At 37.0% G+C, this 17,504-nt stretch overlaps 1 protein-coding gene across 1 annotated transcript in view; it reads left to right on the top strand.

Moving 5' to 3' along the window:
* Window positions 1-13,792: 13,792 nt before the first annotated feature.
* The window catches only part of TACR3 (tachykinin receptor 3), a gene marked incomplete at both ends in the record, with an annotated part of 74,017 nt that continues 70,305 nt past the window's right edge, over window positions 13,793-17,504 (top strand). The window contains one exon of the mRNA XM_080698061.1: window positions 13,793-14,340. Within this exon, the coding sequence (XP_080554187.1) occupies window positions 13,793-14,340 (548 nt within the window). The remainder of the gene's footprint in view (window positions 14,341-17,504) is intronic.

The raw sequence follows: 17,504 nt of genomic DNA on the forward strand, positions 1-17,504 counted from the left end.
ATTTCATATTACATGAAAAGTATACATTTTAAAGAAAGAGAATTATAAAGCAGAATTAGTATATTCTCTGAGAAACTGATTACTCATTACCAGAAGTGATTCATTTGGAAATTTAAAAAAATTAACTGTACTTAAAATGATTTAATTTCTTATATTCCCAAACATTCAGGTGGAATTTTGTGTTTTTCCCTCACCAAAATTTTGTGAGACCTTCTCATTTAACTGAATATAAAAACTTTTAAAACTCACCACTTGAAATGTAAATCAGACATATATGAACTGCACCTCTTTGCCTCAAATTTATCAGAGCAAATTTACAAAGGAATCAGTGATGGTCTTCATAAAACATAAATAGATCTCCAAATTTTAAACACGTTAGTAGATTTTTTCTCATTAACTATGTAATTAGTGATGTGAGAACAACATTTCTAGTAATGTTAGCCAGTAATCAAAGAAAACCAGTATTTCCAATTACACACTTTATAAAATAGGGACAAAAGATATACTGTGGGGATTTAATGAGATACTTGTTACAATAAATGAACGTGGTATAGAAATATTCCTTTTCTGTATGTAAATAAAAAATAAATTCATACGTTCTGCCATCTGATTAAATTCACAGGAAGAAGAAAGCATCTTGAAGCACCTACATACCTAGTATCAAAACAAAATCTGGCATAATCTTTGAATCTAATAACAATAGAAAATAGTATTAATTTCAGGTCTCTTGAGTAAGGACAAAAGACCAGTGTACTATTCCTAATAGGAAATGTGCCAATGTGTTTTCTTACATAAAACATAACATTTATTTATTCCCAACATGGTTTAAAACACAAATTAACTTCTCAAATTAAAATTTTCAATATAATATAAATTTCATCTATAAATGAAAAACTTGAGTAAATAATATTTGTTTCTGAAGGGTCATGCTTTTGTGATTTAAATGTGCTCATGAACAATTTAGTAGTCAAATTAGAGCTACAATTTTATATTCTATACAGAAAAAATGGCAATAAGCTAAGTACATAGTAATCATATCAAAATAGGACAGATTCTGTGCTAATCAGCTTAATAAAATCCATACCCTACTCTTAAATGTCTTATATTTTTATTTAGAGAGAGAGACAAATAGGTAAACTAATAATTATAGGTTATTGTGCAAAGAGCCAAGCTACTGATATAAATCGGATACAATGATGGAATGTCCTTTTCTAGGTACTTTTCTTTAAAAAGAATAAATAAATGAAAAGACAAAAATAAGTGATAAAATAAGCAAAATGAAACTAATTTTTCAACATGAGGTACCAGAACTATGAATGCATGATATATAAAATAATAGGATGTGTTGAAAGAATACCCAGTAGTTTTGGGGTAAAGAGACATACCAAGGAAGTTTTATTAAAAAGGCAAGAGTCAAGCAGGGGTCAAATATTTAACAACATTGTAACAACATTGTACTCTCTACTGAAAAGTTTTGGCAGGAGAATGATTGATCTGATTTATACTTAAAAATATCTATCTAAACCAAGGGACCGGAGTTGACAGAAATTGCTGACTAAGGTTAAAATGATCCATTATGAGCATATAATGGAATCCACAGGAAAAGTAATAGGATTTTTAACTAGGGAAGAAGCAGCATTGGTGGCATGTGCTTATAATCTCAGCATTTGGAAGGCTGGGACAGGAGGATCATGGTTCATTGACAGCCTCAGCTAGTTAGTGAAGCCCTTTGCAACTCAGTGAGATCTTGTTTTAAAATAAAGGAAAAAAATAGGACTGAGGGTATAGCTGGGAGGTAGAATGCCTCTGGGTTCCATCTCCAGTACCAAAAAAAAAAGTTTCTTGCCAGGCATGGTGGCACACACCTGGAAAGGTGAGATAAAAGAATAGAAGATTCAAGGACAGCCTCAGAAACATAGTGAGGCTCTCAACAACCTCTCAGCAACCTAGCAAGACCCTGTTTCAAAGCAGCAGCAGCAGCAGCAACAGAAGAAGAAGAAGAAGAAGAAGAAGAAGAAGAAGAAGAAGAAGAAGAAGAAGAAGAAGAAGAAGAAGAAGGTGATGATGATGAAGCAGTAGTGGAAATGGAAATAAGAAAACAGGTATAAACACTTCTAAGAATATTGAATTGATTCTACTGGAATATGTTATTGAATTTATGGCACAAGGGGAAACAGATGAATGATGAATATAAAGAAGTCTAGACTCATTCCCAATATTCTACCTTGGGAAATTAAATTCAGCCACATAGATGTCCTTAGCAGTACGAGAAAAGTAGGAAGAACAGATAAAAGACCATGAAAACAAGTTTAATTTGGATCTTGTAGTGTGTGAAATGACCGCAAGATACATGCAGGGCAATGTCCATGAAATATCTAATTCTGTAAGCACAGAAAAACAGATCTCACAGCCATTACATCTAATATTAAGGAAGATAGGGGTGTGCATGAAGAGAATATCTCAAGGAAAGTAATAAAAGTAAGAGCCAAGACAGGAGACATTAGGAATATCAAATATAAGCGGTAGGCAGAAGAAGAGAAGCCTCAAAAATAAATTGCTAGGACATGAATAGAGGAAGCAAGGCACACTAGAGAGAGCTTCTAAGGCCTTATAGAGTGAAAGAATGTTAGTAAGAGAGCCATAATAATGTTGTTGAGGGTTGAGTTGTGAGAAAGAAGATAGACTGCTTTATCCAGTTCCTAAAGTTATGGAAGGAATTTTAGAATTGGATAATGCTGAGAGGCAGAAAGAGCTTTTAAGCATTTGATAGAAAAAAAGCTTAGTTTCCCTGGAAGCAACTAGTAGAAAATATGAACATTACGAGGGATTTCATTGAGATATTGGAAGTAAATGAGAAATATGTTATGAAAACAGGAGAAAAGATGTTTATTATAAAGTGGCAGAGAACTTGACTGAACTGTGTTTTGCTTTTGTGTAGAAAGTAAAATTTGTAAGTGATAAATTGGGCTATGTATCTGGGCAGTATAAAAGGTGAGGCCTGGTTTATCTTTGTTGCTTGTAGCAGAATGCAACAGGAATAATAGAACATAAGGCGAGAACTGCTAAACAAAAAGGAACCAAAGGCTTTGAAATATTTGTAAAATTCACTGTCTTCCCATATTGAAAAACATGATAAAGATGTGGTTTCTATTTGCAGATGACATGATACTATATTTAGAAAACCCAACAAACTCAACAAAAAGGCTTATAGAACTGATCAACAAATTCAGCAAATTATTTGGATACAAAATCAATCTTAAAAAATTAGAAGCTTTTCTGTACACCAACCATAAATCCAATGAAAAAAAAATTCAGAAAATACTTCCACTCAGGATTTCCCACAAAAAATAAAATACTTAGGAATAAACTTAACCAAGGAGGTAAAAGATCTCTATAAAGAAAATTATAAAACACTGAAAAAAGAAATCGAAGATCTTAGAAGATGAAAGGATCTTCCATGTTCATGGATTGGCAGAATAAATATCATTAAAATGGCCATCCTCCCAAAAGTGATCTACAGATTTAATACAATGCCCATTAAACTAACAAGATCATTCCTCACAGACATAGAAAAATCAGTCCTTAAATTTATCTGGAATAACAAAAAGCATAGAATAGCCAAGGTAGTTCTCAGCAACAAAAACCATGCAGGAGGAATCACAATACCTAACTTTAAATTATACTACAAAGCCATTGTAATAAAAACAGCATGGTACTGGCAAAAAAAGATACATAGACCAATGGAGCAGAATAGAAGACCCAGAAACAAGTCCACACACTTTCAGCCAATTGATTTTTGACAAAGGGGCTAAAAACATACACTGGAATAAAGATAGCCTGTTCAACAAATGGTGTTGGCAAAACTGGTTAACCATAGGCAGAAAATTGGAAATTAATCCCACTTTCTAACCCTGTAAAAAAGTCAATTCAAGATGGATCAAAGACTTGGAAATCAAATAAGAGACCTTAAAGCTCCTTGAAGAGGGCATAAATTCAACACTTCAACACTTAGTCACAGATAAACACTTTCTCAACAAGACCCCAAAGGCACAACAAATTAAAAGGTGAATCAATACATGGGATGACATGAAACTGAAGAGCTTCTGTTCAGCAAAGGAAACTATCAAGAACCTCAATCGAGAGCCAACAGAATGGGAGAAGATTTTTGCCACCTACACCACTGATAGAGGACTAATATCTAGAATATACAGAGAACTCAAGAAACTCAACACTAAGAAAACAAAGCATCCAATAACAAAATGGGCAAATGAACTAAATAGACACTTCACAAAAGAAGAAATTCAAATGGCCAATAAATGCATGAAAAAATGCTCAACATCACTGGCAATCAGAGAGATGCAAATCAAAACTACCCTGAGATTTCACCTAACACCAACTAGAATGGCCATCATTCAAAACACAAACAACAACAGATGCTGACGAGGATGTGGAGAAGTGGGAACTTTAAGACATTGTTGGTGGGATTGCAAATTAGTGCAATCACTTTGGAAAACAGTATGGAGAATCCTCAGAAGAATGGGAACAAATCTACCATTTGATCCAGCAATACCACTGTTGGGTATCTACCCAAAAGAAAAGAAACCAAACTACCAAACTAATGCATGTGTATCTATGTTCATAGCTGCACAATTCACCATAGCCAAACTATGGAACCAGCCAAGATGTCCATCAACAGATGAATGGATTACAAAACTGTGGGATATGTACACAATGGAATTTTACTCAGCCATCAAAAAAAACTCAATAACATCATTTTCAGGGAAATGGATGGAACTGGAGGACATTATGCTAAGTGAGATTAGTCAGGCACATAAAATAAGAAATCAGATGCTTTCCCCTAATATGTGAGAGCTAGGGAGAAATGGGTCTTAGGAGGAACTCTAGATGAAAAAGAAAATTCTATAGAGGAGCAAACAAGACAACCTAAATGAAGAGAAAGGAGGGGGGAAGAGGAAAATCTCTAAAACACACAATGTACTTAAACATATCGAAGTCAACCACTAAGCCAATGCAAGGGAAGGAGGGACGGGGAGGGAATGGGATGGGAATTGGGTAGGGGTTAAATCAGTGATGTGTACATGTATGTATACAGAAGTTCTTTGCCCCAATGGGATGTATGAACATAATGCACAATAAAAAATTTTTTTTAAAGACAATATATTTAAACTCTAAAAAATAAAAAAATAAAGATATGCTTTGGAAAAAACACCAAAATTCAGACTTTACTAGAAAAATTAGTCATGCACTATAGGAATTGGATCAATCATATCAATAGAAACTGAGCATGGATCTTAGGGAACAAGAGGAAAATGAAAAGAGGCTTTTAGACTTCTGAAATTCTATAGGCAATAAATAAGGACTGGTATACTACAGGTACCTAGCTCAAATCATGAGTTAACTATCATTCATAAAAAGGAAAAACTAGCTCTTAATGACAGCTAAGAAGCCAGAAGGGCTTCTACCTCTGTGGGTCCAAAGAGTAGAGCTACAACCAATTAGGACCAAGAAAGTGGAACTTCCCCCAAGGACCTAGAGTCAAGGACCAATGAGGCCTTGGAACACCTCGAGGCGGGAACTAGGAAAGCCCACACTGACCCAGAGGACAAAGCATCAAGCCACACATGATCATTCTCAGGGCTTAAAATGTGATGAATTTTATACTGCTTAGCTGTGAACTTGCTATAGACAGTGATCCTTTAATTCCTTCCTTTATCTCCATTTTGGAATGGGCACGCTTATCCTAAGCCTGACCCACCATCATATTTTAGAAAAAGAGAACTCATTTTCCAGTTTCAAAAGCCTCTGGAGAGAGAACAATTTTGCTCCATGATGGGCTATACCCAAAGTCCTGCACAGAACTGCTTTGGATGATGAAATGTGGGGACTTTGAGTTGATTTTTTTTATGGTGGTACTGGGGTTCCTAGAAACCCTTCCATCTCAGGGATACACTCCCAGACCTATTTTATACTTTTTTATTTGGAAACAGGGTCTCTTAAGCCAGTGTGGCTGGTTTTAAACCTGCGCGATCCTCCTGTCTCTGCCTCCCAAGAGTGGGGATTACAAGTGTGTGCCACCACACCTGTCCTGAGTTGATATTTAAATAATAGTTTGGACTTAGAGTTGATGTTGAATTGGGCTAAGTCTTTTAGGGGATGCTAGGATAAGGTGAATATATTTTTCACATGGGAAGAACACAACTTTGGGGGACTAGAAGACAAACTACTGAGGATGAACTTTGCCATCTCCCCAAAATATGATCATATTCTAAGCCCCAGTAACTATAAATAAGATCTTATTTGGAAAAACTGTCTTACAAAAGTAAGAAAATTAAAATGATGTACACTGGTTCAGAGTTGGCTCTAATTAAGTGACTGATGCTATATAAAAAGAGAAATTTAAACACTGAAAAGCACACAGGGAAGGTGATGTGAAGACACACAGTAATGACAAAGGTAGAGATTAGAATGATCTATTTACAAGTTAGATACCAACAATTGCCCATAGAAGCTAGGAGAAAGACATGAAATAGATTCTTCCACAGGAACTTCGCAAGGACCTTGCCCATGACTTGATTTCAGCTTCCAAACTCATAAGAGCTTTAAGCTTGTCAGTTTATGGCACTTTGTTATGACCTCTTTGAAACACTAATGTAAATATCAAATGCTAAAGCAACAAAAAGGAAAGACAGCTATGGATGAAAAGTAAATATTTGGTTTAAAATTCAGATAAATGATAGGGAAGTGCATTAACAGAATATTATTTGATACTTAAAAATAACATTGTACCCAGGTGTGGTGGCACACAACTATTATCCAAGTACTTGGGGGCCTGAGACAGGATGATAGCAGGTGCAAGGCCAGCCTCAGAAACTCAGTGAAACCCTATTTCAAAATAAAAAATAAAATAGGGTTGAGGTATAGCAGAGAGATAGAAGGGCCCTGGGTTCAAGCCTCATTGCAAGAAAAACTAAGACTGTGAGTGATGAAGTAAAAATATTGAATATATGTCTGTGAGGAATGATCTTGGTAATTTTATGGGCATTGCGTTGAATATGTAGATCACTTTTGGATGGATGGCCATTTTAATGATATTTATTCTGCCTATCCATGAACATGGTATATCTTTCTGTCTTTAAGATCTTCTTTGATTTCTTTTTTCAATATTTTATAATTTTCTTTGTAGAGATCTTTTACCTCCTTGGTTAAGTTTATTTCTTAGTATTTTAACTTTTTGTGGGAGATCCTGAGGAAAGTGTTTTCTGAATTTCTTTTTCCATGGATTCATGGTCGGTGTACAGAAAAGCTTCTGATTTTTAAGACTGATTTTGTATCCAGACACTTTGCTGAATTTGTTGATCAGTTCTATAAGCCTTTTTGTTGAGTTTTTGGGTTTTTTTAAATATAGTATCATGTCATCTGCAAATAGTGAAAGTTTGAGTTCTTCTTTTCCTATTTGTACTCCTTTGATTTCCTTTTCTTGCCTTATTGCTCTGGCTAGAGTCTCAAGTACTATATTGAAGATAAGTGGTGAGAATGGACATCCTTGTCTTGTTCCTGATTTTAGGGGGAATTCTTGAAATTTTTCCCCATTTAATATGATATTGGCAATAGGCTTATTGTATATTGCCTTTATGATGCTGAGATATGTTCCTTCTATTCCAATTATCTGCAGTGCTTTTATCATAAATGGATGTTGGATTTTAAAAATGCTTTATCAGCATCTATTAAAATGATAATGTGATTTTTTGGCTCTGTTTATATGATGAATTACATTCCTCACAGATATAGAAAAATCAATCTTTAAATTCATTTGGAACAACAAAAAGCCCAGAATATCCAAAGTAGTTCTCAACAACAAAAACCATGCAGGAGGAATCACAATACCTGACTTTAAACTATACTATAAAGCCTTTGTAATAAAAACAGCATGGTACTGATACAAAAACAGATACATAGACCAAGAGAGCAAAATAGAAGTTTCAGAAACAAGTGAACACACTTACAGCCAATTGATTTTTGACAAAGGGGCCAAAAACATACAGTGGAAAATAGATAGCTTGTTTAACAAATGGTGTTGGCAAAACTGCTTAACCATATGCAGAAAATTGAAAATAAATCCCACTTTCTTACCCTGCACAAGAGTCAATTCAAGATGGATCAAAGACTTGGAAATTAGACCAGAGACCTTGAAGCTCCTTGAATAGGGCATAAATTCAACACTTCAACACTTAGGCACAGATTAAATCTTTCTCAACAAGACCACAAAGGCACAAGAAACTAAAAGGCAAATCAATACACGGGATTGCATGAAACTGAAGAACTTCTGTACAACAAAGAAAACTGTCAAGAACTTCAATCAAGAGCCAACAGAATGGGAGAAGATTTTTGCCACCTACCCCTTCGAGAGAGGACTAATATCTAGAATATAGAGAGAACTCAAGAAACTCAACACTAAGAAAACAAATAATACAATAAAAATGGGCAAGCAAACTAAATAGACACTTTACAAAAGAAATTCAAATGGCCAATAAATACATGAAAAAATGCTCAACATCATTGGCAATCAGAGATGCAAATCAAAACTACCCTGAGATTTCACCTTATCCCAACTAGAATGGCAACCATTCTATACAAAATCAACAACAAATGCTGGTAAGGATGTGGGAACTCTCAAACATTGTTGGTGGGATCGCAAATTAGTGTAACCACTTTGGAAAACAGTATGAAGAAACCTCAGAAGAATGGGAATGAACTTACCATTTTATCCAGAAATAACACTTCTGGGTATTTACCCAAAAGAAAGGAAACCAAAATACCAAACAAATTCATGCATATCTATGTTCATAGCTGCACAATTCATCATTGTCAAACTATGGAACCAGCCAAGATGTCCATCAACAGATGAATGGAGTACAAAACTGTGGAATATGTACATAATGGAATTTTACTCAGTCATAAAAAAACACTGTTGCAGCATTTACAGGAAAATGAATAGAACTGGAAGACATTATGCTAAGTGAGATTAATCAGTTGCAAAGCATAAGAAATTGGATGCTTTCCCTAATACATGAAAGTTAAGGTGAAATGGGTCATAGGAGGAACTCCAGGTGAAAAAGGAGATCCTATAGAGGAGCAAATAAGGCAACCTAACTCTGGGGGTGGGAGGGGGGGAAGAAGGAAATTCTTTAAAGCACAGGATGTACTTATTCATACTGTAGTCAACCACTAAGCCAAGCATGAAAGGGATGGGGAGGGAGTGAGGTGGAAACTGGGTGGGGGCTGGCTGGGTGATATGTGCAAAAAATAATAATAAATTTAAAATGATATACTAGATATAGATTTTTGGTTAAAGAATCTCATCCAGGATGAAAGAAGTTAAAAGATAATGAAACTTATTTCAATGAAGATTCTTAGTTATGTTTGGATATTAAAGAAAAAGAGAAAAAAAGAATTAGATGTTGAAAAGAAAGAGAAAAAAGAAATGGTTAAAAGAATAAGTAGCACAGATATAATAATATTTAGGAAAGAAATTACTGTCATTGGGATAAAAAATAATAAAATATGGCTAAAATTCACAGAAATGTTGGTTTTCTTGGTTTATGGTTTTTAGATTTTTAGTTTTGTTAAACTGCTGACCACATCAGTTTCTTTTCATGACAGAGACAAAAGGAAGAGATTTCAAAAATATATGGGTTTTTGGAAATAGAATCTGATTGCAGGCATATACAGAGAGAGTATATTGTGGAGAGAACAATTTCTAAGGAACACCTGTCTGCACAATTAAGTGGAGATGTATTGACTGATGGAGGGCAATAACATGCAGTATCAAGATAGCAAAAGCCGAAACTCAAAGGACAGACTGACTCCATGTAATTGCAAAGCAATTCTGATGAACAGAGGGGGGAACAAAACAGTGTATATGAAGGGCCAAAGTGCTAGACTATGAAGTTCTGAAATGGATAAAAAAAGTATCTCAACTTTATGGAGATAACTGAGTGTACTATAATGAAAACTGTGAGAAAACTGACAGAGGTTATTGTTAGAGGCATAAATCTGGTATGTAGATGAGCTTTTCCTCCCCAAAATAAGTTCTCCACTAATCCGCAACATTATCTGAAATACTACGCTATTATGCTTAATTTGGGAAAATAAAAATTTCAGGTATCCAAGATATGACACTAAGTGTTGGGTTTTTAAGAGAGGAAAAATAACTCATGACAAGCATTCATTATCATATTAAAAGTTGTTAGTAAATTACTGTAATCCTTGCCATTATGCAATCTAGGCAAAAATATAAACAGCAAATAAGATTTAGAAGAAATATAACCTTCTAAATTTAATACTTTATAATAAAATACTTATGCATTTTATTATACATAAAATATAATCTACATTAGGAATGTAGAGTGAGTATTCACATAAAAGACCATAATTTATACTATACATATGCAATTGAACCAATTTAGTTTACTATTAATTAAAACCTACTAACATCTCGTACCAAGCTATCAACCACCATCCTTGACTTATTTTCTAGCAGCCTCATACATTTGTACAGATATTTATTCATAATCCCAGTTTTTAAGTGCCAGAGTATAGGATCCTATTCTAAGAGTGAGTTTCTGGTATTCCATTGTTTCCTCTGTTTCTTTCTTCACTAGTCTATGACTTTGGGAGGTCTTATTATAAGAGAAAAAGAAAGAGGTAAAATAAAGAACACAGCTGAATGGGCTCAGATAGAAGCAGGATTCAGAATCTGGAGCTACAATGTGAAGCTTATTTACCACATTCTTTTAATCAAGTTCTCAACATTATCTCATAAACCTCAATTTTCAAGGTATACATTTCTGAGAATTCTTTTCTTTTTGGAAATTTATTCCATTCTCCCAAAGATATTTATTAAAAGAAAAAGATAGAATCAGGAATCCGATGGGTGCAACATCCTCCTACTTACTTAAACCTTTCCATATTTCTCAGTATCTTCCTATTTTTATTTCTATGCATGCCATAACGGCAAGAAATACTGCTAGACTATAGGCTCGATGCAGACAGTTTTCATGGCTGACTGCTTTGCTGCTACATTCTTAGTACCTGGTACAGCATCTGAAGGGAAGTATACTTAATACATATCTAAGGAATGGCAGACAATGAGTGAACGCTAACCACCTTATTGAGATCCAGGGAGATTCTAAGGAAGGCAGATCTACTAAGAAATGCCATAAATCAGAAACCCTCCATCCACTTCTTCAGAACGTAAAGAACTCTTTCAGCCTTCCTTTTATTGGCTCTGCTTCTAATTTCACCATTATCACTTACGTTGTTTTAGTCTTCAGGGGGTATTATCATGCCTAGTATTGTATTAAATCTGATAAAAAGAATTTTATAATATTTTACATTATAAATAAAACAAATGCATTTCTATAGAATTAACCAATTTTAAAATGTTTTTACTTTGAATCAGAATATGCTGAGTTACCAGGACACCACATAATCCATTTCATAACCTTCAATAAGTGGTGTGTCATAAAAGCAGTTTCCTAATTCCTCCTTGTACCAGTAGGGAAAGAAGAACCTTTCATTTGTCACTCGAGTAATTTCTAGTTGGTCATTTGGAAGAAAGAAGTAGTCTGCCTTTGAAAATATAATTATTTCATTGAGAATTAGTAATCAGGAAATGCAGAATCTTTATTAGCTTTACCTAAAATTTATCACATATTTCTACAAAATTCTTTGTGAAAAAATAAGAATAATAATTTTTGATGACTATCATGCTTGCCATGCATTTATTTTGAAGCAAGGCTCTCTTAGGATAATGGCTATCTGGTTGCCTCATACTTATTTCTATATAGTACACTTTTAGAAAAACACTATCGATTACCAGTCACCTTGAGTCTATTTGTTCAATAATCACATTAGGGGTTTTGAAGAATATGTTCTAAACTAGAAAAGTTAAGAATGTCAACAAATTACAAGCACCTTTCTCTTGATGTTACCTGCTGCTCTGCTCCATTTCACCTGACAGTGTCAAGATGCAATGCAGATTGTTAAGGAGAAGAGAAAGGAAGGGCACTATCAATTATTGAGTTTGTCCTCCTCTTGCTTTATTGAAGGCAGGCTACTGATACTTCTAATTCCCATATTTACACCTTAAATTAGATAAAATAAAAACGTATTTTTCAAACTGTGCATGGTGGCACACACTTGTAATCCCAACGTGTGGGAGGCTGAGACAGGAGGATCGAAGTTTGCAGACAATCTCAAACACTTAGTGAGGCCCTTTGCAACTCAGTGAGACCTTGTTTCAAAATAAAGAACAAAAAAATAGGACTGGGGGTATAGCTCGGAGGTAGAATGCACCTGGGTTCTATCCCCAGTACCGCAAAAAAAAAAAAAAAATCTTTATTTTTCAAATAAAGCTACTGAGATTCAACGACTGTATTTGGGAAATTGCTACCCTCATATAAATCCCTACACACCTGCCAAGAGACTAAAAAAGGAATATTTCTCCCAAGAACATCCTAAGAAGCTGGCTGTGAGATGGGCCTAATTGCAGACTACTTCCAAGCATTAGCTCACCTGCTCTCAGTCAGATTTCAGAAGTTGGGCCAACAGTTCTGCCTGGGAAACTAAGGCGATTGTCCTGAATCCTCGTGTACAAACCTTAAAGACCGGTGAGACCAATGTCTGGAACCACATCACCTTGTGTATGTTTTTGCGTTGCTCGTAAATTGTTTTGACCTGGAGAGGGGCGGGGAAGAGGGAAGAAAGGCATCTAAGCCTCTTGATAAAGTTTCAAGAAAACTTACATCTTTGGATTCCTGTTTTACCCTTAGATGTTTAGGATATTCCAACCTAAGCAGAATCCTCCAAAAGAAATCAATTCTCAGAAGAATTGCCTGCCCTGAATTGATGAGCAAGGAAAATTGTAGGATGGAGGGGGGGTCCTTGAAAATGGTGGAAAAGGCAAAGGGGACCTAAGATGTGAAAATATAAACACAGGTGTGAAATGTCGAATGAAATGTCAAAAACAAGGGACATCAAAGAAAATGTGAGGCTGACTGTGCTCACAGCCCGCAGCAGGACCTACAAGCACAGTCTCTGAAACACCACCTGGGGCCCTGCCTTTGCCTCACCTGGGCCCCACCGCGGGACTGAATGGTTGAGAAAATAAGATACTTAGTAAACGTCTGAGAGCAGGTACATCAGCAAACTTCTCAAGTTAAAAGAGGGAAAGCAGTATTGGAAGGTTTTAATTATAGTTGAGAATGTACAGCCCCTTGCTCCTGACAGCCCGCCAAACTCCAGCTGCCTGGCGATGCGTGGCTAATGAATGAGATCCGAAGGGCGGGATGGAGGAGCGCGATGGTCGAGGGAGGAGGGGTTTGTCAGCTCCACCGCCCCCACGACGTCACCGAACCGGGGCTGGCGACGCTATATAGAGGGCCTGCGGCGCCGGATCCTCACTTTCCCGGCTGTGCAGGTATCTCTGCTGGGGTAGGACCGAGTTCCCCACTGGGAACAGCCCCTAAAATTCTCTCTTCGGGACTATCTCACCTCTCCAGCCTACAGAGTCGCAAACTCCGAAGAAAGTGCGACTCTCCTTCCTCCCCATCACCTGCTGGCTCAGAGCATCTCTTTGCCCTCAGGTGCGTGGTCCCCCCCTCTGCCCGCTCTCGGGGCGGGACTGAAGGCAGCCTGCGTCAGTGACCAGGAGGCGAGAGGAACTTCACCGAGTCCGTGAGGACTGTCGGCGGTGTGCGGACCCGGGGCGATGGCCTCTCTCCGCTCAGCTGAGAACTGGACCGAGGGCGCGGGAGGCTTGGGCGCGGACGCTGGGAACCTGACCGCGGTGCTGGGTGCCGGGGCGGCCGCGGGGGCCTTTGAGGCTGGATGGCTGCAACTACTAGTCCCAGCTGGCAACTTCTCCCCCTCCTCCTCCGAGCCGGGACCTCCTGCCGCTTCTCCCGCGCCCTCCCAGCCCCGGGCCAACCTCACCAACCAGTTCGTGCAGCCGTCCTGGCGCATCGCTCTCTGGTCCTTGGCGTATGGCGTGGTGGTGGCCGTGGCGGTCTTCGGAAATCTCATCGTCATCTGGATCATTCTGGCCCACAAACGCATGAGGACCGTCACCAACTACTTCCTCGTGAACCTGGCTTTCTCCGACGCCTCCATGGCTGCCTTCAACACCTTGGTCAACTTCATCTATGCGCTGCACAGCGAGTGGTACTTTGGCGCCAACTACTGCCGCTTCCAGAACTTCTTCCCGATCACAGCAGTGTTCGCCAGCATCTACTCCATGACTGCGATCGCGGTGGACAGGTAGGGGAGGTGGGGGAAGGCGGGAGAAGGGAGAGAAGATCTAGGCGCTGGGATAAAACTGCAAAAGAAATGGTGACTTAGGGGGTCTTTCAAAGAGTTCTAGGAGAGTACAGTGACTGAATCGTGCTTTCGTGCCCCAACCCCAACCAACCCCTTAGATCCCTGTTAAGGTCTTCTAAGAGCGAGTGGAGAAGGCACATGAGATTGATATGGAAACCCCCCTTTCGCAATAGGCAAACTTAGCTAGAAATGTCCAATATTAGCAAATTGCTCAAATAACTTTGAACAATGGAGTGAAATGTATGTACTCTGCAACTTGAGTATTTCTGGTCTTCCTTTTCTCTGTCAGTCACTATTCTGGTAAAGAAATAGAAAGAGAGTCACCTACTAACCTTCCGGCCTTTATCTGATTTGCTGGTCCCCTCCCCACCAGTCCTCACTCCAGGAACTTTGCCAACCCAGCACTGGCTTAGCCTCTCAGTCCTGCAGGATCCATGGAAGGCAGCAAGCTCCCTCCACAAGACTGATGTCAGCTAGCAGGTGCATCACGTCTGGTTAGATTTAATTTCCAGAGACCATAAACTGGGCAAACCTTGTGATTGTAAGGAAGTGTCTGAATATTTCAGAAGATGGTCCACAGAAAGCCCAAGGAATAAGTGGTTAAAAAAAGAGACATGCTATTTTACAGCTGTTTGAAATATTTTTTTCCAGAATGTTCTCTCATCTGAGATGCACAAGCAATTAAAAGAAAGTGAATGAAATTCCAACATTTATTCTCATGTTATAAGTCTTTGAAAATTTTGCACCCATTTACTTTCTTGTATTGAATATTATAAAAATGAAAACCTGTGGAAAGACAACGGTGAATCCCTACCTATTATTGAAAGTTCATTACATATTAATTCAATATTATAGTAAAAGTGAATCACACTAGTTGATTCCAGTCTCAGTCTTGTGGTTGACAGCTGTGTGAGGGAGACAGAGGAATGGCATCACTTTAATGCAGTCTTAAGGTTTTAGTTTGTGAAAATAAAAGAATGCTCTTTTACATTAACAAGCTTATTTCTAAATAAAATTAGGCTAAATAATAATTCTTAACTGTATTCAACTACCTTTATGAAAAAACAAAAATAATAATTTCCAGAAGTTTATCCTCTGTCTTTGCTATTTTGAAACAGTGAACACAATGGAACTAATACATAACCTCTACAGAAACTGTTTTCTTATGTCAGGCACTAAGGGCTAAGTGAAAGACTAGTGACTATGTATCCTTAACTCAGGTAAGTAAACCAAAGGCACACTTTTTAAAGGCCTCTGAACTTGTACCTTTCCTTTCTCCTTTATAACTGATCTTCTGCACACATTCACTCTTGCCTTTCTTCTAGAGATAAAAATGAATGCAAAGACAGAACAAATCTGCCCCAAGTTGGGAAACAAGTGAAACCAGCTCCAGTTTTGCTCCACCAAAATAAAAGTAAATGATTTTTTTTTGATGCTCACATCTTTCTTTTGTGTTTTATTTTGGTTTCTTTTCCTTTTTTCAAGTTTCTTGTTTGTGGTTTGTAAATGTAGTCAGGAGATAGAGGTGTTAACATATAAAATGCTCACAATCTACTTAAAGGATTAATGAGGCAGTATAAAATATGATGGGATTTTAGTGTATGTGAAATTGATGTGTTAACTTTGAAAGGAAAAATACAGGTTATTCTTCCAATTACTTCCTGTCAACATTTCTGAAATGGAGTAATTTAACAAGCTATTTTATTATACTCACTAGTTTAAATTAATGCATATTCTTTTACATGTTTTGAAATATGTAACAAAAACTATACAACATTTATCCAGCATAGTATTTGCTATAACATCTGAAGCATACCACATTCAAATACTGAAAATTTCCTTTAAATACTCGTTTTTCAGTAGACTATTGATAAAATTGCAGATGTGAGGAGAAATCTGCTTGTAGTGATTTTTAAAATCAAATACTGTGTAAATGTAACAGGCATTAAAACTCTAAATAGCTTACCAGTCCATGGAGTTTTTCTGCATTGGTGTTTTATGAAACAAGGACTGGGGAAAGTTGATGCTGTGGTATTTGCAGCCATCTTATAGGTTAAAGTTCACAAGGTGAACACTGGGTGTGGTGATGCACGTTTGTAATCCCCGTGCTTGGGATCACGCAGGTTCGAAGCCAGCCTCGCTAGCTTAAGAGACCCTGTTTCCAAATAAAAATATAAAATAGGTCCGGGAGTGTTGCCCGGAGGTAGAAGGGTTTCCAGTACCACCAAAAAATAAAGTTCACAAGGTGAACCCTTCTGAGGTTGACATGTGAGTCATGATGCCTTTGGTTATGGTTACATGGAGTTACTGTTTCTTTGAATTGAGAACATAGTTAATAAAATATGCTTACAGGTATTAATTTTTATACACAAATAATAGTTTGTTGAAATAACCATAAAGATTAAATAAACTCTAGTTGTTTTTCACTTTTAAAGGAATACATCATTTATACCGCAATGTGAATACTTCAATTATTTAATTTTAAGTGTTTTTCTCTATCCCCATTTAATATAAACTGAATTGTGTCATCTTAGCCTAAATAAGTTTTTTTCTCTGCCTAAAATGAAAAGACCTCCTAAGCTTGTAGAAAAAAAATAAAATTAAAAAACCTCAGCTTTGACTGGACACACGTTTTTCCTTTCCTTTACCTGCAGCAAAATGCTTGCCATCCTCCTTTGATTCTTAGAGACTTTATACTTATAAGGGTTTATAATATTCCCTAAATGAACACCTGTATCTTACAAATGAAAAACCTTAAGCTGATGGTCACACATTCTTATAATAAAAGACATGTCGTTTTCCTTAAAATGTTTGGCAGTTGTTCTGTGCTAGAAGAAATGCTTGCTTCTTATTTTCACTTTGTGAATAACTACAAAATATCTGAATGTGAGGTCACAGGTTTCTGTTTTCTCCAGAAGTAGGGTCCTACTGCTATGTTACACATTCCTGAAAAAAAAAAATTTTTTTTTTTTTGTCCTTTCTTGTTCTCTTGTTGGGCCAAACGTCTTTCAGTTCCATTCACTCTCTTCTGCCTAGAAGGCCATTTTGCTAGTCACCACCTCCCTGCCCACACAACACATATGGTGGGATAATTTGCCAATGAA

The sequence above is a fragment of the Muscardinus avellanarius genome (assembly GCF_963383645.1).
Source record: "Muscardinus avellanarius genome assembly, chromosome: 6".
Taxonomy (NCBI): Eukaryota; Metazoa; Chordata; class Mammalia; order Rodentia; family Gliridae; genus Muscardinus; species Muscardinus avellanarius.